The 21295-nt window shown below is 38.5% G+C and overlaps 1 protein-coding gene across 8 annotated transcripts in view; it reads left to right on the top strand.

Annotated features, from left to right (window-relative positions):
* LAMA2 (laminin subunit alpha 2) overlaps positions 1 to 21295 on the top strand; it is a 344213-nt gene that overhangs the window by 305283 nt on the left and 17635 nt on the right. For 4 of the 8 annotated variants that reach the window (XM_082302947.1, XM_082302948.1, XM_082302945.1 and 1 more), the window contains 9 exons: positions 2936 to 3095; positions 5531 to 5655; positions 6261 to 6423; positions 8360 to 8504; positions 10345 to 10483; positions 12187 to 12198; positions 14042 to 14162; positions 16845 to 17063; positions 18384 to 18532. In XM_082302947.1, coding sequence (XP_082159073.1) covers positions 2936 to 3095; positions 5531 to 5655; positions 6261 to 6423; positions 8360 to 8504; positions 10345 to 10483; positions 12187 to 12198; positions 14042 to 14162; positions 16845 to 17063; positions 18384 to 18532 — 1233 coding nt within the window. The remainder of the gene's footprint in view (positions 1 to 2935; positions 3096 to 5530; positions 5656 to 6260; positions 6424 to 8359; positions 8505 to 10344; positions 10484 to 12186; positions 12199 to 14041; positions 14163 to 16844; positions 17064 to 18383; positions 18533 to 21295) is intronic. The other 4 variants (XM_082302950.1, XM_082302949.1, XM_082302946.1 and 1 more) reach the window with 1 other exon arrangement.

Raw genomic sequence — 21295 nt, 5'->3', positions numbered from 1 at the left:
GCACCAAAATTTCTGGTTAGTTAGACTAAATTGATAATTATTGCATCACTTTCCCAGGAATACTTTTCATTTTCATCACCTTTTTTATTTAAAGCATATTGATCCTTTGCATTTTATTGTATATTCAGAGGTTATAATGGAAATAATTTGAATTTTTTTTTAATTGAAGTAAAATATGTTCATTCCTATAGGACTTTCTAAAGGAATTCCCTATACTTTGATGGTACAGGAGTTTAGAGAATGTCACTTATGAGTTACTTACCTGCTTGCAAAAGCAAATCTGATTGGCATCAGAACTGCAAGTATCAAGATCAATTCAAGTATCAATTAACAAAAGAAAGTTGGACATAACAGTATGTGACAAAATGATTTAAAGCAGATTTACAACATGAAAATAGTGTCAATTTTGTGAGACAGTCAAATGGATGAGAGAATATTTTTGAGACTCACTAGATCAGTGTTACTTGACTTCAGGAGGCCTCAATTAGGAGCAGGACCTGATTAGTTGTGATTTTAATCAGCTGTGATTTAAGTATTACCATTGTTTTGATTGTTAATGACAGAGTTTAAGCAGTGCCCTTCCTTTGAGGACAAAGGATGCCTGAATCACAAGTTCACTGTAGACATATCAGTTTAACTCAGCAAGAATTCAGCCTTAAAAGTACTGTAGCAAATACAAGCCATACTTTTCAAGGAAGATTTTCTGTGCTTCCAAGGGGTGAAGGAACAGTAAATGTTAATGACTTTCAAAAGTCATCTCGTTTATATCATGCATCTCCTAAGGAGCGAACACAGCATGCATGGCATTACATAAATTTTTCATAGAATTATATAGAATATGCTGAGTTGGAGGGACCCATCGGGATCATCAAGCCCAGCTCCTGGCCCTACACAGGAGTCACACCATGGGCCTGAGAGCACTGTCCAAACACTTCTTGAACTCTGTCAGGCTTGGTGCTATGATCACTTCCCTGGTGAGCCTGTTCCAGTGCCCAACCATCCTCTGGGTGAAGAACATTTTTCTGATATCCAACCTAAACATCCCCTGTCTCAGCTTCATGCCATTTTCTCAAGTCCTGTCACTGATCACAGGAGTAAGGAGATCAGTGTCTGCCCCTCCATTTCCCCTCATGAGGGTGTTAAAGTCTGCATGAGGTCTCCCCTCAGACTCCTCCAGGCTGAACAGACCAAGTGATCTCAGCAGCTCCTCATAACAGGCTTCCCCTCCAGACTCTTCACCATTCCTGCTTTGAACATGGCCCTGCTTTGGACTCTTTCTAATAGCTTAATGTCTTTTCTGTATTGTGGCACCCAGAACTGCCCCCAGCACTCAAGCTGAGGCCACCCCAGTGCAGAGCAGAGTACTCCAGGACACGCTGGGCCCTCCTGGCTGCCAGGGCACGGCTGACTCATGTTCAACTTGCAGTTGACCAGGACCCCCAGGTCCCTTTCCATGGGGCTGTTCTCCAGCCCCTCATTCCCCAGTCTATACACACATCCAGGGTTGTCCCATCCCAGGTGCAGAATCCAGCATTTGCCCTTGTTAAATTTCATATGGTTGGTGATTGCCCATCTCTATACTTTGTCGAGGTGTTTCTGCAGGGCCTGTCTACCCTCAAGGAAGTTGCCAGCTCCTGCCAATTTAGTGTCCTTTCAGTGTCTTTTTGCATATCAGCCATGAAATGCTGGTACGTCCTCTGTAATCCTCCAGTTTTACAGAACTGACTATCACTAGAACTGTATCTTCCAACCTGATGACTTGTCATGCACAGGGTAGCAATGTCTTTTTGCTGTAAGGTTAGCCAAGATCTTTCTACAAGCTCCATTGTCCTCCCTAAAAAGAGAATTATTTATAGAAGAGACTCCATTGTTAGCATTTCAGTCTGTTTGAAGATGAAAGACATCCATACTATTTGTGAATTATTAGACACACTAAAAACTGTCAGTCTGCTCTGTGACTTTTGCATTATTGCACTTGAGTGTTTTTAAACTGCAGTCCTGATTTCAGCGCAATATAGACTGGAAGTGCCAATAACTTTCTTTCAGAAAGCATCAGATTTCAGCAGTTTGAAAAAAGTTTTTAGCAATTTTTAGTCTTTCAAGAATTATTACATTGAGAACTTTCATCCCTTAAAGGGCTTCACATCAGTAAACCTTCTGCTATAAACCAGTTCCACTTCAGACCCACACAAGTCCATGGGGGTGGGATTCACCCAAGACTACTGAGGGAGCCACTTTCAACCATATACCAGCAGTCCTGTTCAGCTGGGAAGGTCCCAGGTGGCTGCAAGTTGGTAAATGTGACACCTCTCTATAAGAAGTTTCAGAAGGAGGATTCAGGAATCATATTTCTCCACATTGTGTTCCTTCTGTTGTAAAAATATGTCAGCAAACTCCTTCCATGCCAATTACTACATTAATGTAACCAAAGGAGTAGAAGACAAACTGATGCAGAAACTGTTAATGGCAAAGTTCACTGCTGTTTTGTTGCCATTGATATTTGTTGTGATTCATAGAGGACAATGAGGCAATATTCTTGAACATAATGGGGTTTGTGCCTCTTTCAAAAGCAGCCTGACAACTCCATTGCAGGAAATGCAAATTCTGTACCTCACAGTGAAGGAAGCTGAAGTGCTTTGTCACTTCAGTTCAAATATAATCTAATAAACATTTTTTGTTTTAGTCAATGCACGGTCCACATCGGGTGTATAGTGAATTTTGTTCAAAAAGGACATTCAGGTGAGGAACAAATCTCGTTCTGTGATCGTGTCTTTAACTTAACGCAGGCATAAGTGTCTGTTCATTTGTATCAAAATGAAGCATAATCAGGTCAGTCGTGTGCTTCTCTTAAAAGCCACCATATAAAATAGAGTTTTCCTATGTTTGGTGTAACTATTGACTTTGTATGCTTAAATTACTTTTTTTAAATATCTAGGACTGGGAAAAATGGCACGATATCAGTGAGAGCTCTGGATGGTCCTAAAGCCAGCATTGTGCCAGCCACGTTCAGTGCTGTTTCCCCACCTGGATATACCATTCTGGATGTAGATGTTAATGCTGTGCTGTTTGTTGGTGGTTTAACTGAAAAAATTAAGGTAAGGCCTTGTCTGGTGTTACTGTATTAGCTGGCTGTTTGTGTGGACAAATTGTGTTATTGCTTAAAATAGAAATAGTAAATTTAAATATGCTGATATCATTGTAGTGCGTAAATCACAAGTAGTGCACCTGCACTTTTGAAAGATTAATGGGATTTGCCTAGACTGAGGTGCACAGATGTGAAATTTCACTGCCCACAGTGTTCCCTTCTGATCAGAAGCCCTGTAGCTGTGTTGGTGCAGCATTTAGCCCAAACAAGTAATTCCTGCTGGATAGATGGATGCTTTACCTTGGGCATACTACTGCCCTGACAGGCTTACTTTCCTGAGTGACAGGAACTCATTTCTGTTTCCATACATTTCTGGTCTTCTAACAATGTATATAACAGTATATTTTCGTTTGCATTCAGGGTTTTTCCTTTGTCATATATCCACAGTATCACTTCCTCCTTTGCAGTCTACTTTTGGTGTTTCTGCTTTATTTTTCTTCATTTTTGTTCCGGTTTCCTCCCCTGTACTACCCATCTTTTTAACTGCTATCTGCATCATACCCCTGATCTATTTTCTCTTCTCTTTGTCTGTTCGGTTTTCTGGTAACTTCTTCTACCTTGCTACACTTCATGGGATGAATAGAAGATTCATGCCACATAGAATAGATGGAAATCTTTAAAACAAGATTGTTCTCCAGTAAAAGCTAATTAGCACTTACTTTCCAATGACATTCTTTACAAAAAAATTTAAATTTATTATTCTGTTCCTGATCAATATTTTAGCATTTGAAAAGAAGCTAAAATTTAGACTTTCCCAAATAGTGAACTCACTGAACTTTTTTTACTCTCAAGTTTGTATATGTCTTCAAGTGTTAAAATAACACAATGTGCAAAAAAACTAAGTGCAGAACTTGAAGGTTTGTCCAACAATTTTTTTAAGAACTCTCTATTTTTTCATTTTAGTAAGGAAAATCTTCCTGAATTCTTTTTTCTCCAGGTAAATAAAGACCAGGGCAGCAGTAGGAAGGCAGTCTGTTGTAAGTTTGGTATGACTGGTATATTTGCAATGTACAGTTTTAAACACTGTCAGATTTTTTTTGTTCGAATACAGTCTCTGAATTAAAATATAACTTCTGTTAATTTCTGTCATCATGTAGTACAGTTGTAAGGCTCACAAAATGAAGACCTTAACCAAGATTTTTCTAAAACTATGCAGCTCTTTGGACATTTAATCAAGATCACTGATACATCTGAAGTTGTTGACTCAGATATCTGCTTTTTCATATTACTGGGTTTTGAAATGCTTTGGATTTGTCCTACAGTTTTGTCCATTCCTTTTTGCATGCATCTCTTCAGTGTATTCAAAAAGAAAGTTGATTTTCAGTTTTTAAAAACATCTTTCATGTGACTTGTATAGAAGACTATGATACTTAGATGTCATGAATTTTTTAGAAGTGACATTAAGTTCATACTTGTTGCTAATTATGACCTTTCCAATTACCCTGGGAAATATCAGTAGCACATTAAGTCTTTTGAGTCATACTTTTCCTTGAGTATTTTCAAACTGCACTTCTCCCTGTTCTCTTGCAAGATCTTAATATTTGTAATTGCTGTAAAAACAGCAGGTGCCTGTCTATCTGAAATAGCTAAGTGTATAGATTTTTAATAAGCTCATATTGATGAACTGAAATTTACATGAGTCAGGGTATTTTTAGAAGGATAATTTTGAGCTGAGTACTCTGTGTACTGTCAACTATTACTACCTTCATCATGGTACTGTGTTATGTTCTAATGAGCGTTACTCTATGTGCATGACCCTAGCTTAATGAGTTCTGATGAGACGTGTGTTTTAATTGCTTTGCCGTCTGCACTTTTTTCTGCATCCAAAATCAGCATGAACTTTATAGGTGTAATAGTTGAGTTCTCAGTCTGTCGTTTAGCTTGGGCAGTCTGCTCAGTTTCCAGGGTTTCAAGCATTACAAGAGAAACACTTTGGTTTTTGTTTTGTGGGCAAGATTGCTCATAGTCCTTTCTTGAAAGTCTTAAATGAAAACCCAGTTAGGCAGACCTTGAACAGGTGAGAGCAGGCAGCTCTCTGAACAGCCAGGAAAACTGATGGTGGAAGCCAAAGCAGCTCCTTGTTCTTCAGGACTTGTTCTGCCTAGGCCTTCCCAAGAGTCTCAAATCAATGTGGTCTTTCTCATTCAGACTGACACAAAGTTTAGTTCACATTTTCACTGATCAGTTGTTTTGTAGGAGCGCTTCTCAGATTAAATACTACTCTTGATATTTAAAATATTAAGAAGCACCTTATGGGGTTTTTTTATGATTTTCTATGGAATTTTATATGGTATTTATTTTTATGCTTTTTGTACTAGTTACGTTTTCAGATGCAGTAGATCACTTTAAATTCACTTCTAAGGAGGTTTGTGTTTTCTGTTGCAGAAGTCAGATGCTGTAAGAGTCACCACCTTCACTGGCTGCATGGGTGAAACCTTTCTAGACAGCAAACCCATAGGACTCTGGAACTTCAGGGATATCGAAGGCGACTGCAAAGGGTGTGCTGTCAGGTAGGTAAAGCACTGACTGTTTCTCGAACTTCTTAGGGAACCTGTCTGCTGTGACATTTACATTCAGGGTAAGTAGCAGGAATTTCCACAGCAGCCATCAAATTCTAATGTGTATGCAACAGAAGTTAGGTTGCAATTATGCTGCGAGGGGAAGCGGCCAGTCTGGGCTGCAGATGTGGTCAGTGCTTTATCAGAACTGAGACGGTGTGACAGTGCTGTGATAGAAAGGCTCCCGACAACCAGTAACCAGAAACAGTCAAAGCATGAGAGAGCATAAGAACCACAGCGGGACTGAGTCTGGCTCATGGACAGCTGTGCTGTGGGTGCCTGCACTTCTCACGTGTCATGGAGCAGAATCCAGTGCCTCATAGTGGCTTTCACAGCCACCAGGGTAGTGAGCAGAGACCCCACAAAACAAAGGTGTTTGCATTCTCAAAATAGAATGAGAAATCCTGTCCTGTCAGGGGGAGGTTTGATAAGAAATCAAACCAAGTTCAGGAAGACTCCCAAGAGGTGTCCACTGGTGTCCAATACTTCCCTAGCCCTGCACTTTTTATTTTAGCTTCATATGGCAAAGGAAAATGGTTAGAATTTCCCCTTTTCAGCCCACAGGTGGCAGACGGTGAAGGGACAGTTCAGTTCGATGGTGATGGCTACGCCATGGTGAGCCGCCCAATCCGCTGGAACCCCAATATTTCCACAGTCATGTTCAAGTTCAGGACCTTCTCATCAAATGCTCTGCTGATGTATCTCGCTACTGATGACTTGGTAAGAACAGCCAGCTAACCTCTACACTCCTTGCAGGTTTCACGCCATCTTTGCAGAGACTGAATTCATCGAATCATGAAAACAATTAGTAACTTAATGTACCACAGTCCAGGAATGATGTTGCTTGGTGTGATGCTTCACTGCTTGCCAAGTGAAGACAGTCTTACAGTGTGGAGGTTGACTGCCTAATGTTTACTGAATGAGGATCATCACGTTAGACTGGGGGCAATTCCAGCTTTTCTGAAATTATTAATCAATTTTCCTTTATTCCAGATGTTTATGTGTGTAAACTTTTTCAGTTGTGTTTGTCTATTCATAGTTTAAAATATCACAGTGTGATGGCAGGGGGAATATGGGAAGAGACAAGTCTTACATAGAAATCCTACTGATACAAAGAAAATGGTTATGTTTAATGTGAGTGGGTTTAAAGGGGGACTGGTGCAACAAATTAGATGTAATAGTGATTGTGTTTTTCCAGTATCTACAAATGATGCCTCTTACAGCTAAAATAGAGACTAGAAACATTGGTTATAAAGTTGTTTAAGGTTTTTATTCACACACAGTATCAAAAGTGTATGGATAACAAGGATAAATTACTTATAAAGACACCTGTCCAGATCTGAATAACTCATCTTTGGCATCTCTGATCCAGATTGATTTGCATGACTGGCAGTGAACATAGTCCTTCCCTTAGCCTTTTCATATGGGGCAGAAATTATGTACAGTAGTTTTCACTGATGTTTTGAAGAATTACTGAGCACTCACTACTTTACAAAAACTATGTTTGTGTAAATCAGTTTTATGTCAGATTCCTGTATTTTGGAAAGAATTATCAAATTCTGGAATCAAGCTGGAATTATCAATGAGGAAGATGCTCCTCCTAGCTAACTATAGCAAAAGCTAGCATTTTATTATGTAGTTTTTCTAATGAACTTTTATAATTGAATATTGAAAGTATAAATAATGTCATTATTTTAATTACTTTATATAATTATTATTAATTTATGTATTTTTCTACCAAAAAAAATATTTAATTGAAAACTCAAAAACACTGTTCCCTGGCATATTTCATCTTTTATAGTACTGTCCCACTGCATTAAAACTTTGAGGATACTCTTTCTAATGATGCATGGATAGACATGCCTAAGAATCCAGAAACCTGAGATTTTACTCTGAGAAGAGGTGGAACTGACTATGAGCAAAATTACAATAAAAATTTCTCTGGTACATTTACGTCCTGGGTCATAGCTCCACCATTACTTAATGGCTTTCATGCTGTCCAGTTCCCTGGCTATTGTTTTGCTTTTTGTATCCTGCTGGCTCTTTTTCTGTAGACAGTGCAGCATGTATCGTTGCTCCACTCGTCCATCTCCAGTTGCTGCTTAGATACTGGTGTTGGTGGCTGATGAAAATTAGAGAGTTCATAGCTCTCTGTGTCTCCATCTCTCTGTTTCTTTGTTGCTTCCATAGATTACTCTCTGGAAATCTGGTAAAACATGCCCAGTTTACCATCTTTACTATTTTTGTTTTCAGCCTTGAAAGTGTAAATCTAGCTGAGGTATGCAATAAACACATTAACTATAGTACAGACATAATTCAAAGCTGAGTTTTAGTTTCAGGTAATTATAACATCCATTTTTATCTTCAATCTAAAATAAAAGTACAACTGTCCCATCAGAACTACACCTAAAATGCTAGCAAAATTCCAGCTAAACTAGCAATCCAAAAGAGAATAAAAGGGGAAAAAAGAACTTGGCATCAGACTTTTATACGTGAGAGTCCTGGGTAGTAAATGCATAAGTTGTGGGGCTTTTTTAAAGGTTAAAAAAAAAATCATCTGTTGTCACCCAGAATTAGGAGGTGTTTATTTAATGTCTTAAGCCACTTACAAAAATGAACAAATCATAATGGTGTATCTAACCCTTTTCATTAACAGAAGGATTTCATGAGTGTAGAACTCAGTGGTGGGCGTATAAAAGTCAGTTATGATCTGGGTTCAGGTACAGCTTCGGTTATCAGCAACCAAAGTCACAATGATGGCAAATGGAAATCTTTCACCCTGTCAAGAATTCAAAAGCAAGGTAAGTTCCTGTGGTGTCAGCACCGTGGCTTTTCCAGTTCCCTGTGCAGTACACCTAACCATCTAATCACAGGGAAGATGCTGTGGGAATTATAAGTTCTGGTGATTTAGCAACTTCTTTTGTTTAGGTTATATGTGTGTGAAGTTGCATGTGAGTGATTGCACTGTCAAACAGCGCTTTATGAACAGATAGCCTATTTTTCAGACATAATTCTTTTACACAGTCATAAATTGCATTCTAAAATTCTTTTGAGTGGGGGAAAAAGGAGTCTTTCCATCAGTTCCCTGATGTTGTTCCAAATCATGAAACACACCTGTGTGATTTTTGTTAGGACAGCAATGCTTTCATGCTGTGCAGTCCTCTCATGCTCAGCATATACCAAAGTGCTTAAAAAAGCAATGACTTTAGTACTGATAGTACAGTTTCTCACTAGACAAACACAACTACTTTATCTTCCCTAATGATGTGTAGTGTGCCATGAACTGAATTTGCATGGAAACAACTGGGAACGTCTCCAGAAGTTCTACTAATTCTTAAACCTGTTACTGGCACAAAATGTGGAGTGGTAGCATTTGATAAGATCACAAAGACTACTGGTTATCATGCTGGCAAAACCCTTTTTTTGTTTTGTAGCCTGGTTATAGGGCTGGTAGAATCTTACCTGAGCCAAATTAGTTTTATTTATGGCAACTGTGACATACTCTGTGCTTTTGCAGTTTGAATTTTTGCTGCATTCTGAATCTTCAGGGTCACCACAAGCCCCTAAACAAATTCCTCTGCCTCTTCCCCCTGCAGTGCCAGCTGTCTACCTGGCCCTCGCACCTCCCACACAGACCCTCTTCCTTGTCATTTAGCTGAAGTAGACTTGGGAGTTGGGACAGTGGCCAAAATAATTTTGTGATCTCACTTGCAGATTTGCTGTACCTTTAGAGGAAGAGTGTCTGATTGCTAGCCAGTTGTCTTAGTTCATACTTAACCCTGGAGGTATTAATATAAAATACAATGTCATGTAATTGTAATTTATCAATAGCATTCAAACAACATCATGTGTTAATAAAGAAGATACAGGTATAGAAATGAAAGGAAAATTACCCTGGTTTTGGTAAGGTGTAGCAGAAAGTCTGTCCTTATTCAGTTCTCAAGGAAGGAAGGAAAGAAATCCTTTCTTTATGTCCCTCTGGTAAAACATCCCTATCTATCTTGGGGCCTGCTCAGCATTTTTCACTGAGTCTTATCTCTTTTACTGAACTTTATATTCTGTATTAATCCACACATTAAAAATATACATGGAACAAGCACCTAAATAGGATGGTTGTATGTAGCGCATCACTGACTCCAGAGTGAGATTAGACATGACAGCAACTGCCTGCTTTGGGTTTGAAAATGTTTTAGAGTGACTGATCACCAATCTCTAAGGCACATAATGACAATGCTTAACAAACTTCTACAGTAAAAAATCCTGTTCAAATGGCAATCTTTGGACTGAGATCACAAATTAAATGTAAAATGATCTCTTGTCATGACTTTGTCCTGAAATGTTAGCTCCAAATTGCAGTGACACAAAAAAGCACCAAATTGAAACAGGTTTAGAGACTATATAAAAATAAAGTGTACAGAATTGCTATAGCTTTTCAGGTTGTTATGGAAACAGAGGAGAGTGCAGCTTTCTTCCCCTGCCCATAATTGACAATGTGGAAATCCAGTATCTTAATTGCAAAATACAGCCCTCCTTGCTTCTTCCCTCACCTGCTAACCTCCAAATATTTCTCTGTTGGTTTCTTACATTAAGGCATTATTGTTCATGACTGATATTTTGTAACTAATCTCAAATGTCTTTTAGCCAACATATCAATTGTGGACATAGACACCAATGAAGAAGAGACCATAGCAACAACTTCTACAGGCAGCCACTTTGGACTCAACTTAAAAGGGCACGAGAAAATATATTTTGGGGGATTGCCAACCCTGAGAAATCTAAGGTAACGTGGCTCAAACCAATTTATTTAGCCTTGGTAAGGGGACATAAATACAATGTAATCTTATTCTCTACGTTTATTTCTCAAGTTCATTTGCAGTAAGTGAATGGTGAATTCCCAATGTACCCTGTACTGCCACAGCAGAATAGTGCTTTATTTGCATATGTTTTGTATTTCACACAGCTCACCTTACACAGATACAATGGAAATAACACTTGCAGTGCAGTACATCTTTCTGATTCTGTACAAGAACCATGATCTAGCTGACTTGTAAAGTATTTATTTATTTGATGCATAGAATTTATGACTGCAGGTGCAGAGAATTGGCTCAATATCTTCACAAAATTAAGGACAAATGTTTACTTTGTGCATGAGTAGAAAAACTGACCTACAAACTACTCCATGTGGGATTACTGCTTAATGGGTATCCATGGTTTTGCATAATCAGTGTCAGTATACTTTAAATATGTATTAAGATATTTTGCTTAGATATAATTTTAAATTATTTGTGGGTTTTAGTTCCTGATCTCCTTAGACAAAATTTCTCCTGTATTCAGGACTTAAAGTATATGACACAATACTCTTGATATATTTAATGTAACGAGAATGAAATATGACAACCTTTTCCCTTCAGAAGTCTGATCCTGAATTTCTTACACAAATAAAATTCCCAGTAATTATTTGTTAAATATTGCATAGTAATATTCATAAATGTTTACTTCAGCTTAAATAAACTAAAGAAATGGGGTAACAGATACTTGAATTTAGTGATTTTCTTACATGGCTTTAAATAGACCAAAAAACTTACTTAAAGTTTAAATGAATATTCAGCAGTTTTGCAATAAGAACAAGAAAATTATGTGCTACAGTGAACAGATGAGCAACACAGAAACAAGCCCATTAATCTATGTCAGCTTTAACTACATGGCATAATGAGAGCCTTGAAGTGGTCTTGTGCACAAGAAACTGTTGTATTTAATCCACAGATTCTTCTGCAACTAAAAGAATGGACATATTTGTTAATCTGTTAGGATAATAATTGACCTCTGATGTCAAATCACCCAGCAATATAAAGATCTAAGATCTATTTTATTCATGAAATATAACACTGTATTATGTAATTGTGAAATCACACCAGTGCATAACAAAATGTCTAGAGCAATTATCTTCCACTTCCTTTGTGGCTGCCCAGAAAATCCGAGTACCACAGCTGCTTTGACCTGTGATAACCATTCTGCCTACAGCTATGATTCATCAGTGCCTGAGGCAAGATTAATGTTATGGTAAATTAGGATCGAAAGTAGTGAAAGGGAGATTAGGGGAAAGCTGAGCTACTGCAAACAATAGACACTGAGGTATCTGTGACTTTGTAATTACCAGGTCATGTCAGTTCTGCCAAATTCTTTTACATGGTTTGCTTTTGCTCATGACCAAGTATAGTATCAAGTTATAAAAGCCATCAGATGAATTACATTTTAAGGTAGCTGTTTGCAGAGTACACCTGTTAATTGTTACAGCCCAAGAGTGTACATAGAATCTCACCTGTTATTATATGTTGTTTGTAAATGACGTACATCTGCTTGCTTCACTGTGGAATGGTTGAGCCTTGCTAATAAGTATCACAGAACGACAATGCAAGAAGTACCATTTCCTACAATTAATGCCATTTTGTTGTTTTCTTTTTTTGCCTTTCCTTCTCACCCCAGTATGAAAGCAAGGTAAAAACAATCAGATTATTTGCATGACTTGCATGTGTCTAGTTAAAGTGCAGCTTGAAAGCACGGGCGGCACCGCAGCAGCAGCAGTGTGTGGGCAGTGTTTAGAGCAGCTGCTACGCTAAGGCTCTTAGTTCAGCGAGCTGCTCCTGCCACATCCAGCAAAGCTGCTCCCAAGTGCTCACCTCACATTCCACGCTGTGCACACACCTACACAAGCAACTTTTGTTTTTCCTCACGCAGCTGCTTACTCCAGCTGTGCGTTGCTTATGACGCCGGAATGCCTCGGAAGCGAAGCTGCAGCCAGCTGTGTTGCTGACTTTGGCTCCGACCTCCGGGCTGTAGGAGCAGTGTAGTCCCATGTGAGGTGGGGAGTGCCGTGCTCAGAGGCAGTGATGTAGTTACTGAGGAGAGCATGAAGGGAAGGTGGAGATGGTTGTGAAATTTGCCACTTCTCATTTTAAGAACAGGAGGATGAGGGGGAGAGAGGGGAGATCACCTATTTCTGACTGAGTTTTCAGTTTGCAACTATTTGTATCCATTGCTTTTGCTTTGGTATGCTCAGATATGAACTGAACTTCACTGTGTTTTGCACATTCTAATTTTTTTTGCACAAGCTAATTCCTGGCTTGAATTGGAAAAATACAACTTCAGCCCCAGCCCTCTGCCCTGATCATCAGAAAGATTATTTCCTCACAAGCTCCAGAAATTGCTTTTTGTTTTCCCCTAAAACTGGCCTATCTTGGCAAGAAAAAAAAAAGTAACAAGAAAAACCTGAAAAACAAGCCAAGAGTTATGCAAGATCTTTGTGAACTTGGACCTTGTTTGATATATTTTGGAAGGGAAAAAGGGAAAAAAGAAGTCTTAAGAAAACATCAAGCAAGTGTCCAGTGTTTGCAAAGAGTTTGAGCCACACGACCCACAGTGGTCCCTTCCAAGCTTACTCTTTCTGTGATTCTGTGATATGGGTTGGGAATTATAACAGCAACTGTTTGTAGCAGGACAGGATGAGAACAGTCTGTCACTGGACAAGGCAGGAGAGGGTAATAGCAAGAATGGTTTCTGGATGGCAAAGACAGGCGACTGTAGGCACCAGTGACAATGGTAACAGCAAAACTGTTCTTCTGCTGGGAGGATAAATCCATAAAGGAACTGGAGAAGAGCTAGGAAAGAAAATGAAAAATGAAAGGTGACCATAGCTACTTGACTGTAAATAAAGCAGCATATGGAACATTTTAGTAAACCAGATGCTTGCTTTAACTTATGCAGAGGGTACTAATCTGCCAGAGAATACATCACGCTTGCTAGGTTGGCTAATAATGCAAAGAATGGCTTTCAGTGCCAAAACATGCAGCTGATTAGTATCTGTGCAAAACGGTTTTGTTTTGTAATTAATATTCTTTAAAATTTTTTCCTTCCTTCCAGGGAACTGAAGTGTTTGTTGCTTCCTCCCTTCCTCACTCCACACCAGTTTTAACTCCTTATTTATTTCCCAAATTAATTTTTCTCTCTTTTAGCTGGTCATACTATTCAGATAATCTAGTAAACACTCATGAGTAATATTTTTAGTGAAATAAATAGTGGTTTTTTTCTATTTGGATTTACTCTCCATGGTATGAATGAAGGTTTTTTTCTGAAGTGACTTTATAAGGCTTTTCTTCTGGCAGAGTGCAATGTGTGTCGGTATATGGTAGAAGGCAACGTGTATTCGAGTGTACATGTGTAGTTAAAATAAAAATAAAAATCAAGCATCTGTGCATCTGAAAGTGTGTGTGTGTGTGTCTGGCTGACTGTTCTCTCTAAACTCTATTTTTGAAAACACATTGTACTTCTAAATGTTTTTTAGGCCTGAAGTGAACTTAGAGAAATACACAGGTTGCCTCAAAGACATTGAAATTTCAAGGACACCTTATAACATATTGAGCAGTCCTGACTTCGTTGGTCTAACCAAAGGATGCACACTAGAGGTTAGTCTGATTTCCAGGTATTTTGGCCTTAATGTGTATAAATGTTTTCTGGTTTATGATTTTTTGGCATAGTAGATTAATTGCATATGGTGTGTTCCTTAGATAGGAATTTAACCTTAAAATCCAGTTAAATTTAAGAGAAAGAAAGATGAGCAAGTCTGATCAGAAAGTAGACCAGTTTTTCAGATCCTGACTTCTTGGAGAGTATCCCTGGCCGCTTGTGATATCCCTGTTCCTAAAGGGTAGGGCTTTCTGAACAGCTTAACAGGGATTTAGCTTTGTTTTGATGCCTTTTCCTGGTCTTAAAATCAAGAGGCATACACAGTTAGAAGGGGAAAAGGGATTTTACCTTGGTATTTATTTTTAAGGATCCTTAGGTATACATATCCAGGTCATATGCATTGAGATGCACCCCGCCGAGTCTATCTCTCTGTCTCTGCCCCCCCAACATTGGGAATAACATTATAGGTTTTACTAATTAGCATATCTATCCAAGATTCCCCAATGAGAGGCTCAAGTGAGCCCCCCTCCCCAAGGAACCTTCCCCTGGATGGTTCTATCTTAGTTTACAGAATGTGTTCTGGAGAGGACCTTGGGGTCTGGGACACACTGATCCCTAGCTACGAAGCTTCTAAAATGTTTAGTTTCTTAGCTGGACAAACAAGTCCAAGAATGTAGGCAAAAAGCACTGGGAATACAGAAGTTGTAAAAAGGTATAACAGGGGTATAAAAGAAAAGGCAAAAAATCTTCATGGCATCAGTTTCAGCGGACAAAAATGGGAATTATTGACATTAATGAGGATAGGCAATGACAACTCTGCAAAAACTAAAAAAAAATCGATGCACATAAAACCCAAGGATTTACTTTTTTTTTAACTGTTATTATAAAGTCATTCACTACATAAAACATCAGGTATGAATACTTACTGTCATAAGCTACCACTGAGCTGGAAGGTGCATTTCTTACTGATCACTAAGAATGTACAAAATTGTTGTTATTATTTTAGCTTTAAATGCGTTTATTTTCAATTGTTGCTTCTTGCAATTAACAGCCTTTTAGTGCATATAGAATTCAAGAAATCTGATCTGAAATTTGGGAGAGAATTTAGTAATTTTCCATGGAAAAGTCTTTTTATATAAAAAAATACTTCCACTGACATTTGTGTCCCAATAAATAGTTTGTATTTCTTCCCTGAAAATCTCTACAATTTAACAGAGTTTTGCAAGTAGATAGAAGATGATCTAGATTCCATATCAGATACCACTACAGTAAATACAAACATGTTGTTGTTAACCCCATGCTCTCCAAATATTTTTTTTCTACAAAACATTAAAAATTTACTTTGAACAGTAACCGGAACTTGGCCAGGCCAAAATGAAGACAAGGGCCCTCTTTTGCTGTGTTTATCCACTGTACCTTTGGCCTTCATCAGAGCCAAAAGTACACAACAGTAGCATTCTCAGACAGGATATTAGACTAGATTTGTTATGAGATCCATATTTTAATATTTCAAGTTTGTGGTAAAGCCAAACTGTAAAAACAGATTGTTCAAGTGCTTTTAAATCTTACAGATTTGGCTTCAACAAAAATTTGATAGAGAGGTTCATATTTATTTTGATTTATAGTATATTCTTTCTGTAACAGGTGCTACAGAAAGAACAGGAAAGAACAGTTGTGTTCATTTTCTTCTGTTGCCATGAATCTTAGAAAGTACTTTGCCTTTCACATTATTTTGTGACACTTGAGGTTTCAGAGTATGAAATCCAATTGGATTAACCCTTTTGTTGGGGAAATAAGTAAAATGTTCTAATTGTACAAAACAAGACATGCAGGAAAATTAAAAAGAAGTGAAGCAAAAGTAAAGGATAAAGACTGGATATGTGTTCAATTATTTAAATGTCCTCAGGTTTCAGAGAAAGGTGAGCACCACCAGCAATGATTTTATCTGGCATAATCTTTTATCTCTCGACCTGAAAACAGTTCTACTGTACTGAAAAAATGGTGAACTACTTTAGAAAGAGTCACTGGTCTTCCACATCTGGAAGAATACATGAGTTGGCAGTGATGACTGAAAATCTTTGGGAGTATGCACTGATTTATTATTTGACGACATATTCTACTCTTTAAATTGTGTTAATGGCTACCAGTGTACCAAAAGTTTGGCCATGTGCAACAAGTGCTTCATTTATGACTCTGAGTAACCAAGAAAGCAGTGTTACTTAGTGAAGCAACAGTGACTGATTAATGCAAAGTATTTTCTCAGCACATTTGACAAATAATAGAATGTAGTTTACGTTCATATTGGTTATGTTAATATTACCTATTTTATAGATTTAAAAGCAAACTCCAGCTGTATTAACTCAATGTAAAACACATACATAAAATAAAAACAACCTTGAGCAGTTATTTTTAATCCAAGACGATATATCGACATAAAACTGGAACTTTGCCTTCCTATAAGACAGAATTCCACAAGTACGCTAATGATGCTAGATGTAAGCAGGTAAATTAATGTTTGCAGAACACTTGAGGAGTAAATTGCTGTGTTTATTATTACTGTCCATCTTTTCACACTAGTTATATTTATGTAGTTTATTATTTTAGTTAAGAAATCTTCCTGTGCGTTCATACTCTTGCTCTTAATTCTACTAATGCACTTTCCTGTCCTCTCCTTCCTACAGAACATTCATACAGTTAGCTTCTCCAAGCCAGGTTTTGTGGAACTGCAGCCTGTCTCCTTTGACGTGGGCACAGAAATCAATCTCTCCTTCAGCACCAGGAATGAGTCTGGGATCATCTTATTTGGCACAAGTGGCACAATTGTCCCTCCCAGGAGAAAGCGCAGGCACTCTGCAAGGAAAGCTGCCCCTCTGAGGAGAAAGCGCAGACAGACAGGACAGGTATGAGGAACCTGGCAAAAGGCAGAAAAACCCCACAATTCTGCTGAACTGCCATGGTTTGCTTCAAGACACTGTCAGATGTTTATGCTTAAGTTAAAATTCAATTATTGGGAATAAATTATTTCTAATGTTATCCTTAAATGTGATGAAGAATCTAACAGAAGTTCAGAATTGGTGTTCTGCCTTGGAGAAATTGTTTCTCTTACAGATCTACAGTCACGTATCCATTGCTCGTTGCTAAGCAGCAGATTTGGTTTTTTATTTTATTCTATGTTGGGTTTTTTAACCAAACCTAAATATTAAATCATACTGTTCTTCACTCATTCTGTGGACTACTTATGCACTATTAATGCTTGGAAACTCTCTCATTCCTGTTCATAGAGACATGAATGAGGATCATTCTAATTTCCCTAAGGCCAAAAGAAAAAAAAAAAGAGCTGGTGAACACAGTGTTAAGTCCCTTGTTTGGGATCACTGATGTGGAATTTAAGGCTTGAGTGCTCTGCCTTCTCCTTCTCTCTCATAAAGTACAAATCTGCTATGTAAGTCCACAGTGTCTGAGTGACTGTTCTAAGTGTGATTGCTAGAAATTGTTAGAAATTATTCAAGTCTTGATTAAAACTTGATTAAAATCCTACAACAGCAATAAACAATGTGTTGATGCATTCTTTGTTCAGGACTTCTGGGAAATGATATTTCATTATTCTCCTTTCTGCCTATTTTGGAAGAGAGCTCTCAGTGACCTGGAGTAATGCACTCCAGGGACAGCACATTGTAATGGCTCACCTGGATGACATTAACTTCAGGGCAGGGGGGCTCCCTTATCATTTCCCAGCTCTTCAGGTCACAGAAGTGAGCATGACCACTTATTGCTATAGTAACTGAAGTTTAGATCCTGAAATCTGCCACAATATGATAGTGGTGCTGGAGTAACTACTGACATGATTTGCCAGCTCTCCAAACACAGAACTCAAGCTGAGATCAATGCACTTCAGGGATGGATGAGTTTAAGAGCAGGTCTTGTATCAACAAAAATCAGAAGAATTGTAGGTTAGAAGTCTCCATCCTTCCCTGAAAATAGGTAGAGAGTTAAATCTTTTGTTGATGTTTCGAGCATGACCTCATTTTACCCCTTCCTCATTATAAAAGTGCAAGAGTCTGAGTATAGCAGCAGCAGAACTGAAACAGCTGTGTCTTGTCTATGGTGAGCAAATTAAAAGGCAGTGTAAGACAATAGAACATACACACTAACATAAAACTGAGTGAAGTAATTTCTTTCCAAATGTAACCTACCTTTTCACTCCAACATATACTTTGCAGGCCTACTATGCTGTGTTCCTGAACAGAGGTCGGCTGGAAGTGCACATCTCCACTGGGATCCGGGATCCCTACAGAATCACCCTCAGACCAGAGGCTGGCGAGTTTCACGATGGCAGAGCACATTCCATCCGGATAGAACGAGCTAGAGGGTAACAAATACCTAGAGGTGCTACAGACCTGTGCTACAGCACAGCTAGTTAGACAGAGCAAATCTATTGATGGCTTTGGCAATCCATGCAAATGCTTCTGCTGAGACAAAAAAAAAAAAAATTAGTTTAATTGTATTGTGATCAAAAAATTCTTAGAAATAAGAATTCTAAGTCACTGTTGTTCTGAAGAGCTGGGTTTACATGCTTTTCTAGGCTACCAGCCTGTTTCTCCAGAGACCTGCATTTGTCTGAACTTTTAACCTTCTGATTTGTCACAATTTTTAACCTTCTGATTCTTGGCAAATATATTTTATTAAAGAATCTGTGGGTAAGAAATTCTGCTGTGGTGCAGTAAATCTCCTTTTCAGGACGTGTAGAAAAAGACTGTTTCCAAAGGGTACAAACTGCAACAGCGCAGCAGCCTGTAGCCTTTTTGAGATGTCATGTGCTGGACACAGTGGTGCCCAGCTAAATATGGTAAAACTGTGAAAACACACAGTCCGACTTTTCTTACTGGAAAAAACACCTTTTCAGACCATTTTGTTTTAGCCTGAATTTCATTTGAATTCCTTTGTCCTTTCTCAGACATTGTAAAAATTTCCTATTACACTTCACTATTCAGAAAGTGATTAGAAACAGCACTACTGTAATGTGTAGGACTCAGGCAGGCAGTATTATTTATGGCCTGGAAGAGCCCTTGTTCCAAGCAGGGTTTATTATGAACCTTTGAACATACAAAAGTGTACATCCTGTACAGACATTTGTTGGATTAGTGCACTATGTGCAACATTCTGTGTTGTTTAAAAGAAATCAGAAAGAAGATGTGACATCCAGCATGTTACAAAAGGCACTTATCCACTTCACCCTCTTACCCCCCCTGCAGCCTTCTTGACCAACCATTGCTGTGTAGTGCTGAGGTGCTCTTCTGTCGTCTCTGTAATTTTCTCTCCATATAATTTTCTGACTGCATTTCTATTGTATTGTTAGAAAACTTCTCGTAAATAATGCCTCCAGTCAATAAATCTCCTCTACTTCAGTGACTAGATCAAAGCCAACCCATAAATGCTTTGGAAGGAAAAGTTATTTTGGAAATGGATGACTGCATTTTGTGATACATTTTGTGTCACTGTGACAGAACACGAATATGCAGATGATAACAGAAGGCTCTAAACAACAAAATAAATTCTTCTATGCAGTGCTATAGCAAGTACAGTAGCTTGACCTTATGAGGGTACCTGTGAGAGTACATCAAGGCAAAAATTGGTGTACAATGCCATCCAGTGATGGTGCTCATTCAGATGAGACCTCTGTGTTTTCAAAGTAGCTTTGTTACAAAACAAATTGTCTGAACTCTGAAGTTTCTATAACCTGAAATGGATGTGAAAAGACACAAATTAAGATTAACCCTTCCTCTGCTCATCATGAACTCAAGTTGTTTTTTTTTTTTTTTAATGTGAGGAACACCCTGGGAAAACTCTGCAGAGATAATTGTCCATATAATTATGAAATACGATATTGTTGAAGACTAATGTACATCACTGCATGGTTTTGCTTGGACCCAAAATGTTTACCATGGTTAGCCATGTCTAAGATATATCAGCACAAAGGATAACTTGAGTCTTGGCAATCTGACTTCCCTACACTACCTCTGAAGGCAGAGAAGGGCAGTGTCCTCTCTGGGACACTTCATGGAACCTAAATTAGTCTTTTGCTCTGAACTGCCTCTAGAGAAATCTCTCTCCTTCTGTTTCCACTGCTGAAAGGTCTGGAAGATATCATAGGGATTGTCCTCAGAGATAAGTCCTTTAATAACTGCTTTCTCTAACCCTTTGAAAAATTAATCATGTTTCTTACTCTGCAGCCAGACTCCAGACCAAATTAATCCATCCAAAACTATGAGGAAACTGGAAAATTTGCTCATAGTACAGCACTTATGTAATTCAAGTGCTTAAGTCACTATCCAATTCTGCCTAGGATGTGTGTAAATAACAAAGCCAAGCATTTTGCATTTGAAAACAGGCCTCTTTTCAATATACATTTTCAATATTCAGTTGCTAGCATTTGTAATTATAGTTAAGAAATAATATTGGAGTTCAGTATATTTGCAGTTGAAAAAAGGGAGTTTATTTGCCAAAAACTGATTATTAGTCAGCCAGTGGTGCTGCAGAGGCTTCTACCTTCCTCTCTTCAGCCTTAACAGTAACCATGGGACAGCTTTGTCTTTTGCTTGTGCCATGTGAAATGCCCATGGGAATGAATTATAGCACCTGTATCAGTACATGGTGAGCAATCAGCAATTTTCCTACCCTGCCACCTCCCACATAAAAAGCTACCAGATCTTTAAAAAGTGTACCATATGTCTGCCCTGGATCTTGCAGTCAGAGCAGTCGGTAGCAGTGGTTGTGCCCCAGCAAGAAGGTCATAGGGAAATAGGGAGTCCAAACAAAATGTGACCCCATGCTGTTCCCATCCTGTTGAGCCCTAGATGATTTTATCTACCATCACAGTACAGCCAGCTCCGCCCTTGCTGTGTCAGTGTTGCCAAACCACAAGCCACTTCTTCCTATGCAGCCACAGTCTGACATTATCACCCCTCCACAGCACAGTTTTGCCAGGCTTTGTCGAACAACAACCAAGGAAGCACAGGAGCAGCTGAAACCCCTCTAGTGGTTAATATGCATTTAATGTGAGCCACCAATTACATAATTTGAGTTGCTCATTGTTAAAGCTGGTGCAGGAGTAAATGGGACCTGCAATGGGGTG

This window comes from Coloeus monedula, assembly GCF_965178545.1.
Source record: "Coloeus monedula genome assembly, chromosome: 2".
In the NCBI taxonomy this organism is placed as follows: Eukaryota; Metazoa; Chordata; class Aves; order Passeriformes; family Corvidae; genus Coloeus; species Coloeus monedula.
The sequence above is the reverse complement of the archived record's forward strand: the minus strand, read 5'-3'. Positions and strand labels throughout refer to the sequence as shown.